Source organism: Streptopelia decaocto (assembly GCF_964273445.1).
Source record: "Streptopelia decaocto genome assembly, chromosome: 1".
Classification (NCBI taxonomy): Eukaryota; Metazoa; Chordata; class Aves; order Columbiformes; family Columbidae; genus Streptopelia; species Streptopelia decaocto.
This window is the reverse complement of record NC_138663.1, coordinates 197,855,794-197,872,941: the sequence shown is the minus strand read 5'-3', so window position 1 is coordinate 197,872,941 and position 17,148 is coordinate 197,855,794. Positions and strand designations below refer to the sequence as shown.

The 17,148-nt window shown below is 37.9% G+C and overlaps 1 protein-coding gene across 1 annotated transcript in view; it reads left to right on the top strand.

The window, feature by feature from the left end:
* ARHGAP42 (Rho GTPase activating protein 42) overlaps window positions 1-17,148 on the top strand; it is a 163,518-nt gene that overhangs the window by 22,626 nt on the left and 123,744 nt on the right. Inside the window, exon 2 of the mRNA XM_082051268.1 lies at window positions 11,893-11,988. Within this exon, the coding sequence (XP_081907394.1) occupies window positions 11,893-11,988 (96 nt within the window). The remainder of the gene's footprint in view (window positions 1-11,892; window positions 11,989-17,148) is intronic.

Here is a 17,148-nt window from a genome sequence, read left to right as displayed (position 1 = left end):
TGTTTTAATGACAAAGGTCTCATACATGAGTGATAATAGTTAGTTCAGAACTCATTACGCATGCCGTAATATAAACACTACTAGTACTAATGGATGGTAAGAGTATTAATTAAAGGATAGCACTCTGCCAGGAAGATAACAAGAGGATGTTGTCATATGTTCCTAAATCTTTTCTTGACAGGAAAGCAGAACAAAATTCCAGAGAATTAAAAGTTGAAAAAAACCAGTAGATGAAATATGTAAAAACCTATTTGGTCCTTCTTACAAGATATTTGACTTAATAAAAGTTAGGCAGACTTCAGCAGAAGATCATTAAAGTTGCTTTTGTCTGAGAAATTAATTAAGTAAAAGTGTCCAATGAAATGAATGTAAGGGATAATTCTCTTTCCTGTAGCAAATGAAGAGCGTGTTCTTTGACATAGTTTCATGCATAGAGAGAAACTCTATATGATTACTGCTTTTTATAGGGTTCATCTTTCCATCTCTGGCTGAAAGCGATAAGACTGCCAAGTATTTAAGATACAAAAACTATTTCATAAGTGTTAAGGAAACAGTCACATGCAAATTGGAGTTAACTCCAAACTCCTTGGGAACTCTTGATTCCTGAGGTGTAAGAACAGGAGCTCACCTGGTGAAACAGGTTTGTAGTTGTGCAGTTCTTTATTTAATGAAGCATATTTCATTTGGCTGTTTTTTCTCCTGTTATTAAAATGTAAGTATTTTGGTATCAGATTTCTGAGTTTGGGATACTGCAAGTGATTTAATTTAAACCCTCAGAAATTTATCTTTAAGGCATTTAAGTGCTTTCATGGCTCTCATCTCTGCATTTTCTGAATTCCTTTCATATTTTAAAGGTAGAAGAGGGTTTAGCTAGCATATTAAGCTCGTTTGCTATATAAAACTTATGTGTTGAGTATCCATTCTCCCGAAGTAGTGAGAAGTAGCGCTGTAGTGAATTGGCTCTATGATAGACTATTTGAATGCAAGAAACTTCTTTAGGCCAAATTTGGTAAAGATGTTTAGTCCTATTTAACTTTACTTGACAAAATCCTGCTTGATATGGGGTCTCAGTTCTGTCTTCCCCGTCTGGAAGTGTATATCTGACTCTCTAAACAAATGTTACATCTGTTTGTGTGTGTCTGTTAGCAAAAAACCTCACACAACCATGTGCAATACTGAAGTTCATGTGACTGTGATATTAGTTGTCTGATCAAAGGAATCTAATCAAGTAGTGTATTCCTGAGCTATAAGAGCCCAAAAGAATTTCATATATAAAGTGTTTCATTTCCTTTAAAGCGAAGTCGTAGTACTTTTTTCTTTAATGAGCTAAATATACACATTTTAATTTTTTCCCCCCTCTCCTCCTCCTTCTGTTCTTACAAAACATTCTACTTTGTTGCCCAAGTGCAGAAAACTTTGCCAGGAAGAAGGGTGAGCAAAGCTTCTGTTTCCCATGACCCTCGACTCTAATGTTGTTCCAAGAGCTCACTACTCACAAATGCCTTGATAACTGCTTTCATTCCTTTCATCCCTCCCCCGCCGTCCCGCACAGGCCAATGTGACCGATTCTCCCTCCAGCAGCTCTTTCGCAGAACAGGGGAATCTACTTAATGTAAAAATCATGGCACATAAAAGCACTTAAAGATATATTGCAGAAATTTTTACAGCTGAAGATCTGCGTGATAATTACTGCAGTGATTTATTCTTGCTTTTCCTAGAAGCAGTTTCTTAATAGCTCTCTGTTCATACCAGAACTGACTAACCCCATGTTTTATTTTACCCACTGGATACATATGTGGGTAGGGGTGGTAGTGGGGAAATTGCATCTCATTCTACACACACACATATGCAACACAGAACTGGCAGAACTGATCTTGCCCAAGTACTCAGACCTGTGGCTCCTTACGAATGTGTTGCAACATAGGCTTTAAATATGTTATCATATATTGCTTTGTGTTTCACTGTCTGTTAATAGGCACATGCATTTAAAAAAATTCTCTGGATACTCTGTGAGATTAAGAACAAACAGAGAAAACTGTATTTTAAAGTACTACTGAAAGACAGTCTGGTGCACCAATATTTTACATTGCACTGGAAATCTGGGAATTCCCGTTTGTTTTTTTTCTGGCAACTCCTTGGTTGCCAGACAGGAAGTCGTTCTTTGCTTTTTCAACCTCTGGCAGCATCTGCTCTTAGTTTCTCTGCCCTTTTTTGTGGTGCTTCTCTGCCTGCTCACTGCTCGCCATCTCTGGGATGTTTCGGGAGTTGTGAGAAATGACGCAGCAAGCCTGATAAACCCTGTTTCAATGGAAGAGGCTGGGGACGGGAAAGACAAGGCTGTGGACCCAGCTCCCTGGAAAAGGCTGACACTGTTCTGGGAAATAAACATCTGTGGGGTGGGGGAAGAATGTGGAAGATCATGAAAGAGCATTTAAAATCCCCAGAAGGAGCTAAGAGAAAGGATGTTGGGGGTCAAAGCAAATTTACAGGGAAGAAAGCTGAGGAACCTAGGATGGATAGTGGAGCGGTACAAAACTGTGCAGAAATTAAAAGTAGAATGGTATAGTTGAAGGTAGTAAAAACTAACAACAAGAAAATAAAAAGTGTAGGGGGAAGAAGTTAACATTCTGGCTTCTTCCAGTCCTTTAGGATTTCTGTGTAATCTTACACCAAGGCTACTGTTTTAAGTTGTTTGTCATTTAAATGACTGTTGAAAAAAAAACTTGAAATTAATTGTATTTGAAAAAGAGATGAAAACTGGCATGCATGCAGTGCTTGGAGTTGGCCAAACAGTTCTACGTAGCTGTGCATCCTTGAATTGCTACCTTGGTGTGCTATCTACATTACATCTGAAGGAGGTTGTACACTCACACCTGAGATTTTAGAGCAGTCTTGAGTTACACCAACTTGAGATGTTGCACCTGAACCAGTATTAATACAATTTTGTAGTGTGAGAATTAACGTGTGACAAAGACTACGTGAACAAAAGATCCATCATGTGGCTCAGCTACAACATCTTGTGTGCCACCACGATCCATACTCTTTTGGTGTATGTACGTATGAAGTTGAAGACCAGCAAGCTGCGTCTCTCTGGAAAGCGCAGCAAAATGTACTGAAAGGCAGTAGGCTTAGGAAAAGACTGGAATACAGCCCTCAGCCGAAGTGAGCAACTCGAAGGTCAGATAAATGTTTAAACAAAGAGGATATAGATCAGATATAATCCTAGCTTCATCTCAGGTATGTTTCATGCGCTTTACTGAGTGGTTAAAAAGTTAGGCTAAAGAGTTGAGATCTTCCTGATAAAGAACTATGGTACAGTTTTATCAACAGACACAGGGAAAATATTACAAGAGTGTGGTGAGTACTGATTTTCGATTATTTGTGAATGGAAAAAATAGGGAAATGTAGTTTGTTTTCAAAGATTTAATCTTCTCTAACAGAGAAGAACTATTACACTGTTCCAGTATTGGAAATATTGGAATTCTTACTGTGGGTCTTGGCCAAAAAGCTTACTGAATTAAAATAAGCATATCTGCAAAACCAGCATTTTATAGAAATGTTTTGGTTGACTGTAGTTTAGAAAAATAAAATATTATGCTAGAAATAGCATCAGAGTTACACCCCACAGCCAATCTTTAATTTCAAAAGTAAAATGAAACCAAATGCTTTCTGAAACTTTTAGCCATATTTGTGGAAAGTATTAAAGAAAATGCAGTTGGTAGCAAAGGAAAATTTTCTGTTCTGCTTTTAACCGTGTGATTAGTCACTTGTAAAGGCTTTATTGTTGCATGAATTTTGTGAAAATGATTTGATTGGAAGGTATAGACCCCAGTAATTCCCTGCATAGTCAGTTTGGTTTCTAACCAAATACAGCAGTATTGTTGAACAGTCTTTATAAATGAAAATACTGAAAGAAAGGATTCTGTAGCAATGAGGTAAGGAAATCAAATACAAGAATTGGGAGTATTGAAACAAAATAAAATGTCACCACTTCATGCGGTTATGAAGTTATGTATATGCCTTATGTTTAGAGAAGCAGATGTGCACTATACACGGTGTGGTGTCCTCCACATTGATGGCCATAAGGCATACATTTTTTGTTGCATTTTCATTATTTCACATATTTATAACTATGCAAAGTCGAAACAATTCAGTCATTGTCTAGAATTTACAGCTTCAGCATACTATACTACAATTCACTTATTTATGTTCTTCTGATTAAGTGAATAAAGTTAGGTTTCCACATCTACAGATGAATTAAGTTGGGGTAAGGAGAGCAACAGTAAAAAGAGGGATGGAATATTCCTAACATTGTCTTTTTGACTGTATAACATTATTTGGTTCACCAGTTATGTTTCTGGGAAGTTTTGTCAAATAAGTTTTATCAGTGATTTTATCAAGTAAGCATGCAAATGTGACCTAAAAGAAAAATCCCTCTCTCATTAAATGTCAATATTGTTCTTGGGGTGGCTTCTTTAAGAATGTGTTGGATTTAGTGCTTAAACATAGATACATTGTAAGAATACCCAAAGTACTGTACAAGATTGTAACATAAGGAAGTTGGGACTTAAAAATGTTGGTCTGAATAGCTATGAAGTTTGTAGAAGATACCGACTTTTCAATAGCTCTTGCTTCATAGTGTTAAGAAAGTGGGGACTTTGTGGCGTTTGGTCAAGGGGATTTCTCAGTGCTTCCTAGAATGAGAAAGTAAATTGTGCACATTTCTCATGGAAATATTCATGAGTAAGAAGGTGACACTGAAAAATTTCAAACTGCTGTAGCACTTTATTTAACCCCAGAGGAATGCAGCAATGCATGGGCTACATGTTGACATATTCTGCTGATGTCCTTTCTCTGGAGATTATGAGGAAGAAATGAGCTTCCCTGAAATTAAGAGCAAACCACTGAGCCTAAGGTGGAAAAGTGATGTGGGATTGTTGGTGTATGGAGTTATTTATTTTAGTTGCTTATTATGGTTCCATGAATAGCAAGTTGGCAAAGAATACACACTGATGAAAATAGCAAAGAGGATAAAGAGTTCATTGATAGCAACAATGAAATACTGTGTCAATAGAGAGTAATGGCCCTTCTGCTGCAAAACCTTTGGCACTGGGTTCTGTATTCACTTGTGGTCTTTTCTTGTGGCTTCTTCAGAAGGAATTATGGCAAGTGGCCAGCAGTAGCTCCATCTGTCCCTGCAGATAACCTCTCCTCTGCCAGATTGCTCTGTGTTTTGCCAAATAAAATTATTCTGCAGAAATGTGCGAAAAAAAAGAGTTTTCCTGTGACAATTGGAGAAGTTAATTTGATACACAAATTAATGCATTTGAGAAATAAGGAAATAACATGTGTGTGTATATATGCCATTAAATAGACTTCTAAAAATAGAAATGCTGTGGTCAATATCTCATGCAATGGTATAATCCGTGAACCATGAGTGGTAGGAAAGGCTCTACTATTGAAAGCCACTTGAAACTGAAGATGGCAGAAGCGGTATCAGCTGACTCTACAGATTTTCATTCATGTTTTAAAGGCATAGTAACATGCATTTTAAGTTGCTTTCTAACTACAGGTGGTATGGACGTGTTCTGGTGGTGCTGTTTCATTAAGCTGAGGTTACCTCTTCTGGCAGCAAAATCCAGAATTCTCTTCATGTAGAGCTGAGGGAATTAATTGCAGTACTTGAGATATATGCTAACGTCCTTTACAGGTCCCTGTGTTTGTCCTGACCTGCTATACATTACAATAGTGGAAGATTTTCTGTGTGACAGTTACCTATGGCTGTTGATTTTAATTTATTTTTCGTTTTAAAGCAGTAGTGAGTGACAAAGAGTGGAAAGAGGCAAAAATTGTGAAGAAAATGCATTTTGGTGCTGTTTACTGAATGAAGACCAACTGTGAAGCTGGGATTTTTAATGAGAAAGCCCTTAGGCAGGAAGAAATTTGAAATATAGTAGCAATATACAGTCTTGTATGATCACTGCTTTTAACAACTTAATAATTCATACTGCCTAAATATAATTGTACTGCCAGCTGCTGTGTTTACAGTCTATGATGTGGAAAAAGATGTCCCACTGTGACATGTTCTAGTTACAATCAAATTGACTGTAGCAAACGCAGAAGCTGTTGAAGTTCAGTGCTTCTCAGTGGGGTGTTCTTGTTCCTCCAGCTTATTTCTGGCTGTTGATATAGCTCATCTCCCTGGAGCTCATTCTCATATAAAACAACAAAACCAAGGCAGTTCCTGGTTCATCTTCATAGTAAAGAAGTGTGTCATGATCTACCTAGGAAGACATGTATCTCACAAGTATTCTTCTGGCTAAATATTGTTTTACAGGTATTTCTAATACTGAAAGGCCTTTTTCACTTGTCTGAATTTTAAAATATTTCTGTCATTTGGTGCAGTAAGAATGCTGCAAATCATGCTCATAGCTGCTGTTTCACAATAATAGTGTCTCTGTTATAAATCTACTTGAAAATAAATTTATTTGTACAGTGATTAAAAAACCAAACCAAAAAATTACAACAGTGACTCATTTTCAGGTACCGAGGAGTGAAAGTCAGTGAGCTAGAGAAATGGTTCTCTGCATTTTAGCATGCTGTTTTATCAAGTACTTTGGCAATATTGTTCAGTTTCTGCTGTTTTACTCGCATATTATGGCTCCTTAATGCTCAGTTCCATTGAGTGGCTTGGATTTTAATAAACCTGTATATCAGTGCAGAACCAGATGATACAGCTCATCAAGTACCGCAATGCATCTAGTCATATCTGATAGCAGAATCAAAACTGCCCAGAGGTTTGAAACACTGAAGGAGACTGTACGTGGTCTCCTTTCCAGTCTTCAACTGTCCTGAGGTTCAGCTGATGGAAGAATTGCCTCTAATATCCTGCCAGCGCAGCCGTCGCCCCTTTGCTCGGCTGGCTTTGAAGCCGCACGGTAACAACTAGCTTTGTGTCAGATCACCAGATATGTTGCTGTTAGTATTTTGGCCAGAGCGTCTGTTGTTTGAAGTCCCGTTTGCTGCATTCCAGCTGGCGCTCAGGAGTTCATTTAGGCGTGTTTAATCTTCTCACTGGGTTTCAACTGCTGTTTTTCTTTATTAACCCAGTGAATGATACCAAGCTTTTCCAGGGTGATTGACATCAGTCAGGAAGAGTATTGGTTATTGAAACTCCATTTGCTAATGAAGTCATCTTTGTAAGCAAACAAGTGGAAAGACTTCGGCTTTGATGTGTTTGCTGAGGACAGTTTCTTGCAGACTGTTATTAGGGCAGGGATATGGGTCCTTTGCTAGTGCATAAAGTTTCTGCTTTTCAGGCTTGTTTGACCGCTGTCAAAAGCTTGGGCTTTCTTCTTTTCTTCCAGCCAATCAGACTGCCAAAACCAAACTACAACCTTCCCCACCCCAACCAAAAAAAATCCTTCATGCTTACCAACTTACAGAAATCTTGTCAAGTTTCCTTATCTGTAGCACTTGATTGTTGTTGTGAAGGGCTGTGCCGAAACTAAGATACTCGTTCTTTTGTTCTTCAGGTAATAACATCCATCATTTCACCACTTCGGTGTGATGTATTGTTCTCTCCTCCTAATCAAAGCTCTGTAAAAGAACTGATTTTATGATCTCTTCAACAAGTCTAGTACAAGAAAGTTGAAGAAGGATTCTAGTAATACAAAGGGATTTTAATAATTTTATAATTTAAAAAATAATTTTATCATCCTATATCCAGTATGTAAGGCCCTATCCGAAGCCTAAAATAAGTTAATGTATTACAGTTCAAATTAAATCCTCCTTTTCAACAATTTGAAACAAAGTGAATGTTAAATAAACCTGACTTCTAGGATAATGCGGAGGTTTTTTCCATATTTTTATTGAGTAAATATGTGCTAAGCAGTTTGATCAAAACCACAAACCTTCAGGAAGAAGAACAATAGAGTAACGTGTTTCCTGATTCCTCTGTGACTTTCCTGAATGGAGGATGACTTTTATTATTCTTTCATTAGCATTATGATGCTGATGGTTGGTATTATATGTATCCATATGTAATAGCAGTGTTATATTACTTTGTTGTGGTTAAACTGCAATTATCCTTTTATTGTTTCCGGTCACATTGTAGTCTGCTGCTTTTAGTACTTCCTCTGTCAGAGCTCCACAAAACAAACCAAAACCCTTGCTGGCCAGCTGACTTGCTTCAGCCCTTACTAAAACAGGCTACTCTGTCTCAGTTATTAATATCTCTTTCCACTGACTGTAAGTAGTGTGAGATGGTTACTCCTGACTATATGGCTCACTGCAAATCTGAACTGAATCCTCCTTTGGAGTTGGGGAAAACAGGGAAGGTGCAGGTGAGTACTGTCAAAATAAACGTTAACAGAATTGCTGGTTAGAAATTCACCCCTCTGGCAACGGAGGGATAACAGGGTGCGTTTGCACTCTTCTGCTGGCACCTGGAGAGGTTATTCTACTTGAGTGCCTACAGAAGAGCAGGGGCAACAACATTTATGGTATCATTGAGACTTGTTGAGCAGCTGTCCTTTCCTGGATGGTAGAGTTGCACTGTCAGTCAATAAAGCTGATAAGGTTTCTATAGTAACTTACAAGAGTAGATGACTGTATTCAAAAGAGAGTTTCTGTGCTGGGCTAAGTGAAATATCCTAGTTCATGTGGACTCCATGAAAAGAGGGACATGACTGCCAAGATGTACATATTAGAAGCTGAATAAGAGTGACTCTTGTAATGCCACATAGCTTGCAATGATAAAGATGTGATTTGTTTGGCATGATTTACCTTACTATGACTGGAAGGAGCAAGATGTATTGAGGGCTCTCAGGGACATTAAGACTCTGGGATGTCCCGCTTTACAAGATGTCATTTATTACTGTATAAGGTCTCTGCTCCATCTCTCTGCTCTTTTCATTTTTTGTCCAGACAAGATAAGATGGTAGTGATATTGTTTGCCTCTGCTTGATTGAAGAGGCAGTTGCTTTTCAACCTGATTTAGTGCAGTTTTGAGTCTTTGTATCTCTTAAAGGAGGCCTGCTTATTGCACAACTGGTCCTTTCTGTGATGAGGTGAATTTTATAATCAAGTAAAGTGATGATGCTCCTAGGAAATAAACTGATAAATGTAACTAATTGCACTGTTTCATCCAGTGTTGGTGGTTCAACTGTGATGTTGAGCTTTGAGTTCTCACAGAGTAACTTGTGTTACAGCCTCTTGGAAGCTGTCCAAGTAAGCTGGAATTTTCTGAGAAGAATATTTTTTTATATTTTCAAGTAAAATTAACTTTGTACAGAACCTGTAAATTACTTTCACAAGAAACATCTTGTCTTGGAACTTAATTTTATTCCTTGCTACACCAAACAGCTTTAACCTTAATATGGTATTTTCTAATACTTTCAGGTTGTTAGAGTAGGTCTTATATAGAGTAAGAAATCTCCAAACAGTATTGTTCTGGATTATTTTATCTAGTTATGTAATGAGCTCTGTAATTCTTACTACATTCTTCATACCCACTATTTTGGAGTTAGGTTAAACCTGCCTCCTTCACGTTCAAAACATAGAAGCATTAACACTGTTGGATATGCTGACACAGTGAAAGAGAGAGCAGCATCTGTGTATGACGAATCTGGGATATAAAATGGAGACTCCACCTTAGATATTTTTATCATTTGTTTCCTATTCCCTTGACATTTGTTCCATTGCGCCCTGCACGTGTGGACGAGTGATGGGGAGAGTCCACGTTCCCTCATTTCCTTTCACATTCAAAGAGATGCTGGCCATTGTGGACGGCTATTAGACTGCCCAGAGGAAATAAATCTGCATTCCTGGTAGTGAGGGGTAATTTTTAAATTTCAGTGTACTTGCAATATAGAATCTTTTTTGTTCAATCACCTTAAGGCCATATTGTTCCTTTTGGTATCAACTGCTATGCGGCAATTCTATAGAAACGGTTTAGGACAGTGTAGTAACCTGGTGGAAGAGCCAAGAATAAAGCTGTGTTTCTTTCCATTAAACTCAAAAGCATCCTGCCATGGTTAAGTTCAAGTTTAGGTCTTTCTAAAAACTGGAACAATCAGTTACTTAGAGATCAATGATGCTGTATTTGCATGAAGTGGAGTGCTTCAGCCTATAAAAATCTGGTTTTGTTTTTATACAAATAGCAAGAAACACTGTGTTTAGCATCTAATTTGTTAACAGAGTACAGTAGGAAACATTCAGCAAGGATGCGTTCTTTCCTCTTTTCCTTGCTTTTTATCAAAAAGATACAGAATTTGTTTACCCAGTTCTTTACACCACAGTTATTTATCAGGTAAGCATATGAAAATCCTTAATAATACAAGAAAAAAAAAGTCTGTTAATGTCTCTATTGTATAAAGACTGCTGGTTCTCTTGTTGGACTGATGTTCTCTAAAGCTGCATGTAAAAATATGAAATCAGCAGGCACTGGGTAAATACAGGGCTGGTGCAAACTCCTCGTAGGGATTCTATTGCATTATAGTGGTTACCTTTAAAAAAAAAATCAGTCACCTTACTGTGTGGATTCTTATTTGGAGGTGTTTTAAAGATTTTTTTTTTTTTTTCAACGCTTATTTCATTCAGGATAGTGGAATGGTTCTTACTATTGGAAATTGTCCAAATTTAAATGACACATTTTTGTGTGTGCGTCTTGATTTGGGACATTAGGCCAATTTGTGTGTTTATGTGCTAGGTTTTATTCCTGCCAGGAAAAAGGTTGGCTTTCTAATTTTGTGTCCAGTATTGAATAAATGAGTATTTATGGCTTTACAATAACAGAGGGTTGAGGAAATGGCAGAATCACAGGATGGCTGAGGTTGGAAGGGACCTCCAGAGGTCGTCTGGCCCAGCCCAGCTGCTCAAGCAGGGCCATGTGGAGCTCGTTGCCCAGGGCCACATCCAGATATCCGCAAGGATGGAGATAGATACATGATGCTTTTAAACCAGAATTTATGGTTTGTCTTTTGTTCATGACTTATCCTTAGCATGACTTCTGATTTGATTTAGCAGATATAAGAATCTTAATTGCCAATTTTCCTAGCTATAAAATAGATACTAACTACTACTGCATTTATACAGTCATAAAATTACATTTGGCCCTTTGAAGGCAACCACGAGGCCGATGTGGCCCCTGGTGAAAATGAGTTTGACACCCCTGATCACGGACATAGAGAATTGTTGCTGTTTTTCTGAGCTCATCTGGACTGGTAGCAATGTCAAGTCTTCACCAAATTCATTAGTTATCACATTCATCTCTGTGTGTGCCATTAAATAGATGAAGTTGGATTGATTTGATGTTTCTTTGATCTGAAGGTCCACTCTGTGTAATTCAGTGAAAATAGTGCTCAGAATACATGGACAACTTAGTTGATAGGCAAACGTGGTTTTTTTCTTCCCTTCAATTTCTTTTTACAAAGCTTTTACATAACACTATAATGTTTTAGTGTATCAGAATAGTTAGAATGTAATTATTTTGATAATTTTTACAAAAGAAACTGTCATAATCTTTATTTTAATCTGGAACCTAATGTTGCAACATTTTAAACGGTGGTCTACTTACATATGCAATTTATCACTAGACATTCACTTCTTATAGTAATTTCTTATTTTTCAAGAAGTATAACAGTTCTTCAGTTGTCAACATAATGGCCGTGTTAATGTTTGAAATCTGGCATCAATGTGTTTCATAGGTCTCTGGGATATCTCAGGTACTTTCACTTTGAAATGTGAATGAAGTCACTGTCCAAAAAAGATAGTAGAGAGGAAGCTGTGTAAACATAAAAATGTTTCATGCAGAAATTAATGGAACGTTGCTCCAGTGAAGTGGTAGTGGAGTAGTTCTGATATTTTCTTATTCTTTTTCTTGAATTTTAGATTTATCCATGGCGGTGCAAAAATTTTCGCAGTCTTTACAAGATTTCCAGTTCGAGTGTATTGGAGATGCTGAAACTGATGATGAAATTAATATTGGTAAGTACATTCTGTGCTCTGATTGCAGTAACGTTTTATATTGATACTTATATATTTAATATGGTATTATGAATATAGAGGGGCAATTTGTGGTTTTTTTTTTTTTAATGGAGCATGTAAAAAAAAAAAGAAAAATTCAATAAGTAGAAATTGTGCAAGACTTTAAAAATATGTGTCAAAAACTATGTCTTCATGATATAGCTTGGTTCATTGTGGAGGAGAATATTCAGCAGACTTCATAAACTGAATCGTCTAAATTCTTCTGCTATTTTTAATTTGCAGCCACTTTTCATTGGGATACTAAAACATGCACCAGCTTCCTATGAAACAACATAGGTCTGCAAAAAAAACACTTAAGTGCCTAGTAAGTGGAAGTATTTAAGGGTCTAAAACAGGAATATGTTCTTTACAACTTGTGCATTCCTAAGTATATAGTTGTGTGAACTTCTGCCGGTAAAATTTACTAGCTGCCTAATGTTCCACCTCTGCGCACACCCAGAACTTCTGCATTCACAGAACCGAACGGCTCAGATAGTCTTGAGTATAAGCCTTTTTAATATCATCAAAATGTTCTTCCCCCAGCAGACTAATCCTGAAAAGATTTCCGGGATTCAGAAATTCCATCACTTTACCACAAGGCATTGCGGTCGTTGCAGTAATGCTTTTGGGCAGTGGTGCAGCAGCTAGAGTGCTCTAGCTCCTGTTCGTGAGAAACTTGGATTATAATCCGTCTTCGGAATGGCTACATTCAGACCACACAGCCCCCATGTCTCTCCCAAAATCCCCGACAGGAAGAAAGATGGTTATTAAAGAGTAGTTGCTTCTAAAAAGATAAGTTGGCAATAGAAGAAGGGAGTGTAGGACTTGTTAGTATTTTTTTAAAATATCTGTGTAATGCTGGAACTCAAATGTAGGCTTTTCCAAGCATATCCCATATTAAAACCTATTTTCAAGTCATAGCATGATAAAGTCATAGAATCATTACAGTTGGAAGAGACTCTCAGGATCTTCAAGTCCAACCATAACCTAACCTAACTCTAGTACTAAAAGATGACCCTAAGAACCTCATGTAAACACCTTTTAAACACCTCCAGGGATGGTGATTCCACCACTTCCCTAGGCAGCCTGTTCCAATGCCTGACAACCCTCTCTGTGAAGAATTTTTTTCCTCATATCCAATCTAAACCTCCCACAACTTGAGGCCATTTCCGCTTGTCCTATCCCTTGCTACTTGGGAGAAGAGACCAACTCCCTCCATGCTACAACCTCCTTTCAGGTAGTTGTAGACAGTGATAAGGTCTCCCCTAAGCCTTCTTTTCTCTGGGCTGAACAGCCCCAGTTCCCTCAGCTGCTCCTCATCAGACTTGTATTCCAGACCCCTCACCAGCTTCGTCACCCTCCCCTGCACTCTCTCCAGCACCTCAATGTCTTTCTTATGATGAGGGGCCGAAAACTGAACACAGGATTCAAGGTGGGACCTCACCAGTGCTGAGTACTGTGGCACAATCACTTCTCTAGTCCTGCTGGCCACACTATTCCTGATACAAGCCAGGATGCTCTTGGCCTTTTTGGCCACCTGGGCACACTGCTGGCTCATATTCAGCTGCTGTCAATCAACACCCCCAGGTCCTTTTCCACCAGGCACTTTCCAGCCACTCTTCCCTGAGCCTGTAGCGCTGCCTGGGGTTGTTGTGACCCAAGTGCAGGACCCGGCACTTGGCCTTGTTGAACCTCATACAATTGGCCTCAGCCCAATGATCCAACTGGTCCAGATCCCTCTGTATGGCCTTCCTACCCTCCAGCAGATCAACACTCTCACCCAACTTGGTGTCGTCTGCAAACTTACTGAGGGTGAACTCAATCCCTTCATCCAGATCATTGATAAAGAGATTAAACAGAACTGGCCCCAATACTGAGCCCTGGGGAGCACCGCTTGTGACTGGCCGCCAATTGGATTTGATTCCGTTCACCACAAACTCTTTGGGTCGGCCTTCCAGCCAGTCTCCTCTCCCTTCAGTATTTCCCTTTTCCTGACTGAGTTACTAATAATTGGACAGAAGCTTTGAGCTACTTGCTTTCCCTAGCAAGGTTTTCTCATCCTCACCCGACAACATTGTGATAGGTAGGGGGCTGTCATCAAAGATGGTTGGTATTTGGTCATTGTCTTCCACTAACCTGCAGCAGGGGGGCAGGAGGGGAGGTTTAATTTTACTGACGTATAAAAATAGGGGAGAGAAACCTCTGAGTGGCTTCTACTCTGATATAAAACTACATACATTCTTCAGATGTATCCAGCTTGGAAAGAGACAGAAAATGAATGGTGTGCATGCGCTCTTTGGCATTCTACATGTTATTTCTTGGCTGTTAAAGTTAACTTGTGCATATATTATGCATCTGAACTAAATATACAGTATCTCAGTTTTATGTCTTAAAACTGATCAATAACTTTTAAAGACATACGGTTTTGCATTTAAAAATGAAGTGCCTGAGGACAAAGACAACTTTCTTTTTACCTGTAGCTCAAATGTAGCAAAGAAAAGACATTTTATTGTTTAGACATTAAACAGGCATTTACAGCTAAGAAAAAAACAGAGTTCTTGAAGCTTGACAGCTGATTTATTTCACTTGGAGCTTCAAAGAAGAGATTTCTAGCTTCTAAAGCGCTCACTGCCTGATGGATTGTCGTGTACATCAAAGAAGCTTATAAGAGTAAAAGGTAAACTGACAGGAATCAAATTCAAGTCTAACAGAGCTTGGATGATACTGTGTGCTTTTATAGAGTAAGGTTCAATTTTTGATCTCCCTAGAGCAGTGACCTAGAATTTGTCCGTATCTTTAACATGTCCCAACAAGCTGGATGTTTGCTTATCATCAAAGACAGCTTTGTGTGGATGAATCCTGCTCTGTGCCGCCTTCTTCCTTCACCTCCTTTTTTTAAGAATATGTACGGCAGTGCAGGCCATTGGAAGTTTTACTTCAGTCTGCAGTGTTATTCTGACTTGATAAGTTTTGTACAAAACCACTGTATGCATAGGCAGACTGCATTCTGAAGATTTTAAAATACATCTGTATGTCAGGCTTAGCATTGGAAATCTACCCTAATCCACCTTAGCACTGGAAATTCAGCCACTGAAAAAGGCTTCTTCTGTCAAGATGTGATTATTTCTGTTTAAAAAAAAAGTTTCAACTTTTTTCAAAGTTGAAATATAAGTGATTTTTTTTTTCTTACCAGTAATAAGTATTTGGAACTGAGCTGACAGCTCCATGAACTTATTTTTGAGACAATACTAGTGCTGAAGGTCTCTGTTCAGTAACTCAGTGCAACCTAGTTTTTGTTTGCTTTTTGTTGCCAACCTGAGTTCTAATAATAGCATGCAGTTTTATTTGCATTTCCTATAACCTGTGCCTTTTTAGACACTCTCTTTATACAATTAATCTATTCCAATAAGCCTATTACATGTAATACATAAGTAGTTTTAGTTCAGCTCCATGACACACTCAGTACAAACAGAATTATGATGGATGGTGTTCTTCATATTTGTTTTAATCCATCTGTTATTTAATCCAGTCATTTATTTGGGGGTATTTGTTTTCTTTTAATTCTTGTCTTTGACTTCTAATTTTTATGATTGCTTACTTTTTATTTACAAATGTTTAATTCTTCCATAGAAGTAGTGACAAAAAAAATCTATGTGTCTTTTAGTGGCTGTATAACACATTTTAGGTAATCTTTCCATGTTGGTGCAAGTTACCCAGATTACCTACATAGCCATTTTCAGCTATAACATGCCCAGTTTAGAGTCAGACATTTTGTGCATGGATTGTAAGCTGTTCTCCTGACTTTCTTGAATAAGCAGATGGGCTTGTTTCTCAAATTATCTACAACTTCATTTTTCTTAAACTGTGAACATCAAAGGATGTGTGCTATAAAAAGCTTTATCAGATATTTGCCTGCAATTTTGCTTTGGGAAATAGCGCTCCCCAGCTTTACCGACTTTTAAACCTTAAAAAATAAACAACTAGCAACAATTGCCAGTGTTGTTTCTTCCTCTGTTTTGAAATGCATGTGGCAGCATGTGATCTGCAGCAGTGCAAGGACCATACTATTGGATAGGGTCATACTAATAGATAGTAGTACATGGGTATTAGCTCCAGTTGCATGTGATTCAGCCAAGCTGTAATTTTTTAATGTCATTTAAAAGTTATGCAGACAGTGATGTCTTTAAAGTAAAAATAACACAATGGATGACAGTGAATCAGTAATACTAAAAAGGCTTAGTAATGCAGACTTGATGTAAGTCACCTTTACTCGATGAAGAGGGTGTTGCTTCCCCCCATCATACTATCAACTGTGCTTTCCTCAGTCTGAAATATTAATAGCCAAGACTTGACAACATTGTGCATTCACTCTTTTAGATGTATCACCCTGTGCACAGTGAATGAATGTAAAGGAGGTCAGTGATTTGTTTTACCCAGTAAGAGTTTTGTGCAAAACAGGTGCATGATTTTTGTGTTTCAAAACTTATAGGTAACATAGAACATTACACAGACAGGATAGGTGCAAAAGCTGTGTTTTTAATGGACGTGTGTCTTTTTCCTCAGTATAGACTGTGCCAACATAAACTTTGCAAGGAGAAGGTTGCCCAGCTCCTCCTTCCCTACTGTTACCCAGCTTGTGTCACCTGATTCCTTCCACAGGAACCTCCCTGTTTTTATTCTCTTCTGTTTATGTTTTCTGGATTGTGGCTGATACAGATGAAAATAATAAACATTATTATTTAACTCAGTGATGTTCTGTCCTGTTTCTTTAAGAAGTTCTTATCTGGTTTGAGTTATGGCTCATTATAGATCAGGGTGATTTAATATCAGCAGTGTAAGACCATATTCTTCAGAATTAAAAGAAACCAAGACCAATAAATACATTCTGATATTCTAGCATTTTACTTCAGTATCTGTTTTTAATTACTGTGTGCTATTTAGGGAAAAGCACTGAAAGGAATGTGTATTTCAGTCTGTCACTGCTGGTTTTGAATTTTATTTTTCTTTTTTCCCCTGAAGAGAATTATATTATGACAGATGTTTCAGGTAGAATCAGATGTTCGATTTAGGAGTGTAATAGGATTATGATGATCTATGAAATCATTAATTAAGCCACAAGAA